Source organism: Nymphaea colorata, chromosome 4 (assembly GCF_008831285.2).
Source record: "Nymphaea colorata isolate Beijing-Zhang1983 chromosome 4, ASM883128v2, whole genome shotgun sequence".
Taxonomy (NCBI): domain Eukaryota; kingdom Viridiplantae; phylum Streptophyta; class Magnoliopsida; order Nymphaeales; family Nymphaeaceae; genus Nymphaea; species Nymphaea colorata.
In genome coordinates, this window is record NC_045141.1 from 7229723 (window position 1) to 7235666 (window position 5944).

Below are 5944 nucleotides of genomic sequence, written 5' to 3' on the forward strand. Positions count from 1 at the left end.
TTTGACCATATATGACTGATGTGGCATAAGTGCCATCCTGTTCGCGCGCGTCTTAGACAGAGAGAGAGAGAGAGAGATATCTATCGCTTGAGGATCGAATGCACACGTGTTGGCTTGATGCAATAATAGAAGGAAATTCAAATACTGTGGGGACAGCTTCCAGTGTCACCTTGGATTCTTTCCATAAACCTTTGGCTTTTGCATTTCAATTATCTTATGTGTCTGTTAGCCTTTCGGCCACTTGCTCATATAAATGTGATAAAAGGGTATCAGTGATCGTTGCCCTCACTAAGGTACCAACATTGGGTAGTGATTCTAGTTCTTTCTCTTGCCATCTCATCCTCACTTCGTAAGACTGAATCTGCTATTCCTTTCTAAGTTTATTCGATCCATCACTTCTGATGCCACTGCTAAGAAGCTTTCGAGTATGATCGTTTTAATGGCCTGCGATTCAAAACCAGTTGCAACAAGAAGGCTCTGTGACGTTCTGGAGGAAGAGCAAGAGCCGTGTATGCTCGACGTCGCCACATTTCAGCATAATCATTCTAGCAAAAGCAAGGACTTCTGCAATAATGGGAGAAGGACGTGGTTGTCTTCGCCTATATCAAACAAGGAGCAGGAGAAGAAGAGGAGGATGTCTCATCAATCTGCAGTGTGCTCAAGGACTCTCAAATATATGTTAGATCAGTTTGCTTTCCCTTGCAAGATTCATGGTACTCAGACGCTGCACATCAAAGGTCACCAAGAAGTTAAAAAAAGGCATTCAGTCAGACAATGCGGTGGAATGTCATCTTGTAGAATCAGCAGATACTTTGATCCATTTTGCAAGAGAGATATGACAGACCATTATTCTGTCTCATCTTGTTCAGACCCTATCAAGGCATTGAACCTCTCCGATACTGTCACTGAGAAAGAGGTAAGATCCTCAAGAAACAGATCTCTCTCTCTCTGTCGATGCCATTAACCGTACGTGCGTTTTAGCAGGTAAAGGAAGACAACGCGCAGGTAAGCCATATGTCTGTCCGGGAGATACCAATAGGAGAAACTTTTCCAACCGACAACTTCAGTGAGTTTTTCTTTCGAAAACAGCTGCTCTCATTATTTTCCTCATGCTTGATTCTCAAACGGTCTGCAAGCACAAAGTCCCAAGATATAATACATATATCCAAAAAGGTGTTCTCATTTTCCTGTACGTCCCAATCGAAGCTAAGCCATCGACTCATGAGCTAAAGTTATAATCACACTAGATGCTATTTACAGTGGTTCTTTTCCTTTGTATAAAGTTAGCTATAGCAATTACATATGAACCTAGTTTATTCTGGCCTCTTTCAAGTAAGAAGAGATTGAAACAAAATCCTTTCTTTAGTTTATTTAAGATGCTTGACAATAATGAATCTTTTGTCTGTTTCTGTGTGTCAAGGTGCATAAGTTTCTGAGGGATCATTGACTAGTAAAACATGGTGAAATTGATAAGAGCGTGAAGGAATTTTGGCCATGGCTGGGATCCCTTAAGAAAATTGTCTTAAACTAGGAAGTCAATTTTTACGAACCGTAAAAATTGTAGAATCATAAAAATCTAGGAGTTACGGCTTTGGCTTGTAAACCACTCAATAAATCTATGGAGGCATGTTCTGGAGCTCATTGAACCAAACTTTTAACACTTAATTACCAGGAAATATATGTTCAGTTTATTTTTGTCTTTTTGTAAATTGGAATGAGCCCTGACCGCCAAGCTTTACCAGGGCATAGAAAAAGCTCAGACAATAAAATAACTGGGCCAGGACCCCAAGGGGTTCTAGCGCACTAGGCGATAAGGTGGTCAACCTCCCAAAAGGACTTGTATTCAAATCCTGGAGTGATTACTTTCAGGTCCTAGTGCACTCCTCTTCTAAACCGTAGTAGGTCCTGAAGCATGAACTAATGACCCTTAAAAAAAAGCAAAGAAAAAATAGCTGGGAACTACATGTGTGTGTTAAACTTTGTTGCAGCTACAATTGCATTTTCTCATGTAGTGAATCGGCAATTGTCAGCAGATAGGAAAGTCAAGGGAACCTACATGAAATATTGAATAACTTTAATTTCGAAAAATCAATGGGGACCAGGCCCCTTCCTCCATCCCTAGCTTTTATTTTCTTCATCAGCTAACAAATGTGATTTCTAAGAGGGCGTGGTAAACAGAATATTGCGTTGTTGGAACACATTCGCAAAACAAATTTTCCAAAAATTCCATGTTCTTATTCAAAAGAAATGATGATTAGGAATGTTTTCATGTTCAACAATTAAGCCTTGGACATAAGCGCACCATGTTGCAAAACATAAGAGCAGATTGTGCTTGAAACAATGACTTTAGGGTCATGTTCTAAACATAATGTTCTTTGTATCAGGCGCCTTATAAAAGGCCGATGAGTTATGTATTTGGGCGCACATAATGGAGCTGTTATATTAACAGGCTCATTAGAGAAAGCCATGGTGGACAACTCTTCTTCATTCAAGGCTCATCTACACGTAATGATGTTGCTCACCAAGTCCCTTATGTCATTGCGTACAAGCTTTGTAACCAAAAAAAAAAAAAAAAAGGAGTCAAGTTAAAAATTCCAACTTTAATCTACCAGCAGCATTCACCAAATATGGTGGGCACGTAAGACAAAAGATTTGGTGGCGGTTTTGTCCATAGGGCAACATCAAAACAGAACATGTCAATCATTGCACTACAAATCTGTCAAGTTGGACACCCAAGAAAATAGTGGTCTGTCTTCGAATAACACTTGAATATATTAGCTGTAAAAGCTGATTTTTTTTACATTCGCTTGACTATAGAATCAGAGGGACACCGGCAATCAGATGTAAGCCTGAAGCTCCTTTGCAGAGTTGCAGATGACTCCTGGTTCTTTTGGTCACTATGGGAGCAAGTAGTGCAGGCAATTAAACAAAAGCAGGGTCTTAAGGACTCGAAACTACAAGAGACCTTTGGTTATTATTCATTATCTCAGTGCTTCAAGACTAAGCAACTAGTGTGCAATAGCAGGCAGCTTCTCTTTGATTATGTGAAGGAGGTAGCAAAGACCGCAGCAAGGTCAGGAAGAATAAGCGCCTGGACTTGTTGGCAATGCATGTTTCAGCAGCAATTAGGGCCACAACAACATGTGAAATCCACGTGTCAGCAGATCTGCTCTTGGGGAAGAAGCGCAGATGACATACAAGAAGCATCTAAACTGATAGAATCAGACCTCTCAAGAAATGAGTTCTCCCATCTCAGCAAGCATGAAACATATAGAGTTGTACGTAAGATAGAAGCTGCAATTATTTCTGGCATCATTGATGAGATAGTTTCAGATTTACTATGTCTACCAACATGAAGATGTACCTCATCTAATAATTATTCTACATGTTCTACTGTCTTTTTTCTAAACTTGGACCAGAGTTACACTAGCAAGTTGTGGGTGTTGGGAGTCTAAACACGTTCGACCTATCACAATGCTTTCTGTTACTGTGTGTGGGGCATTTTAGTCTTTGCAAAAAGATAATTTTTTCCCTTTCCACTTTTGTCCTTGTAGGAGGGTACTTTTAATAACTTTTTTGTCAAAGGCATTTTCGTCATTTCAAGCACACGACACTTGCCTTGTGTCCGGAGCCAGAATATTCATACAGTTGTGGAGTAATACGCATATGATGGTTAAGAAGCGTTGAAGGCAAGTTGATTCATGATTTAAAAGCCACAATATAATTCCTACTGCTCGCAGGGGAAAGCCGGGGGTATATATATATATATATATATATATACTTTGCAGGGGGGTGTGGAATCTCTCTTTAAAGAGTTCCAATCTCGGGAAATGGGAAGAGGATATATAGTTCCATAGTTCACCTCTAGTACTGGACCATTCCGCCTACTACTTTGTCCAGTAACCTGCAAAAACAAAAACTACCAACAAAACAAGAGAAAGCTATCACTGGTGAATGCAGAAGTATCCAAAGGAAAGCCCGTTGGACTCCATGTATTGTCAACTAATTTGTTCATGTGGATTGTGTACGATGATATATGTCTAGTCATCTAGAAGTACCTTAGTTTCCACCCATCGCACATGGTTCTGTGATTTGAATCTCCTCTAAGATCCACAGATCATGCCACCCAAATTTGTGCACCAAATGTGCTGTCGGCATGTAGATTGATGCATACTGTTGAGAAAAATATAAAAGTAGAAATATTATGAAAAATATCCAATGAGTATATCGTATGTATGAGCGAGAAAGCTAACATATTTAAGTAGGAAAGATGAAATGGTTATGAAACCTGGTTCACAAGTTGGATTTTCATGATGTTTTAAACATATAATTTGGGACCTTCAAATCTATTTATATGATTACATTTATTCAAAGTGACTAAATCTATTGGATACACTACAGATCTACAAATGTGTGTTGTGTTTGATTCTTTGAATATGATGTTTTGGGTGTCGTCTAGCTCTTTTTAGCCACTTGAAGTTGCTGTCGATAAATTTAACTGTCATGTCACACCCCAACTCTTTGACCCACAAATATTTTCTTTTTTTTGTTAAAACATAAACGTTGAGGTGCGACGACACAACAATTCAAAAGGAAATGAGCCATGCCATTCAAATCCATGGGGCAAACTTTTCATTATATAATCAATTTCGTTCATACAAAATTACTTCACATTTCTCAATAAACAAGACGTGTCGACACTACAATTGACCCAAAACGTTCCCAGTATGATGTGAGTAGCGCATCTGATCAACCTGCTGCCCCGAGTCCACAAAAAAACCTGAAAAATAAAACAACAGAAGGCTTAGCCTTCACAGTATGACAACAAGCCAGATAAATCCCTAACCCTCTAAGGTAAGGGCTCAAATATGAGGTATAACAAATATGAAAGCAAATCACTATAATGTTGTGATAGGGCATGTGGTCTCACGACTTATCATGGAAGCCCCTCACATACACCATGACATGTAAATGCCACTTGATGGTCACGATAACACATTTACAAATCACAAGCAACTCATGCATATACATATCATTCTCATTCACTTCATCCACATTCTTTTCATTTACATTAACTTTATTGAAATGACAGTTCCTTTGGATGCAAACACAGGTACGTGCACACTGCAAGCGTCCTACAGTCGGGAGACAACCCCCGTGGTGGCAAGAAAAAATATGAATCTATTCACGCTGCAGCGATAGAGCACTCATTCATGGATGTGTGAATTCCAAGGAAAGATACTCAGCCTTTCTTATGACACTCAGTTTGGAAAGGTAGGAGCCCAATGCTCCAAGAACATCACACAACAATACCCTGGGGCGCCTACGCTCCGAAAAGGCTAGACCAGTGGCGAAGGCAGGATAACTCTCAAACACATTGCCACAACCCATTGGCCTCTCATCTCTTATTCTTTCTTACTTATCATTATCAAAGCACATTCACCAAATGACCGGCTAGCTCATGAGGTTGGTTCACTCCACGAGTGCACCCATACCTTCAAATGCCTCCACACGACGGGTACAACTACCCTTCAATTTCATTCATTGTATTGTGTCCACGCCACTGCATACGAAACATTACAACATTTACATCACTCAACACATCAATCATGTCTTTCAAAACTTAGCTAAACTATGGAAAGTAGTCTCGATCCATGATTGGCTCATAGCTGTCCTATGCAGTTATCATTTTAGGATGCTTTCTAATGTACGATTCAGGTTGAGGAGATACTCGACTCGATATCCCCACCTCATCTGTCCTAAACAGTTATCATTTCTAGCATGCACATGCAATTGCATAGTAATTTTCAAAACAAGACTTATAGACAATTTCAACAAAACTTATTTCACAACAAATCAATCACATGCATACATTCACTCCATCAGATTACGACCATTCAATCACATCACAATCATAGGATCCAACGATCCTAAAAACACACAT

The 5944-nt window shown here is 39.5% G+C and overlaps 1 protein-coding gene across 1 annotated transcript; it reads left to right on the plus strand.

The window, feature by feature from the left end:
- Nucleotides 1-261: 261 nt before the first annotated feature.
- Nucleotides 262-3531, plus strand: LOC116252386 (uncharacterized). Its single transcript, XM_031626600.2, has 3 exons — nt 262-916; nt 985-1066; nt 2818-3531. The coding sequence occupies exons 1-3, from the start codon at nt 428-430 to the stop codon at nt 3354-3356; spliced, it is 1110 nt and encodes a 369-aa protein (XP_031482460.1). The 5' UTR covers nt 262-427; the 3' UTR covers nt 3357-3531.
- Nucleotides 3532-5944: the final 2413 nt, after the last annotated feature.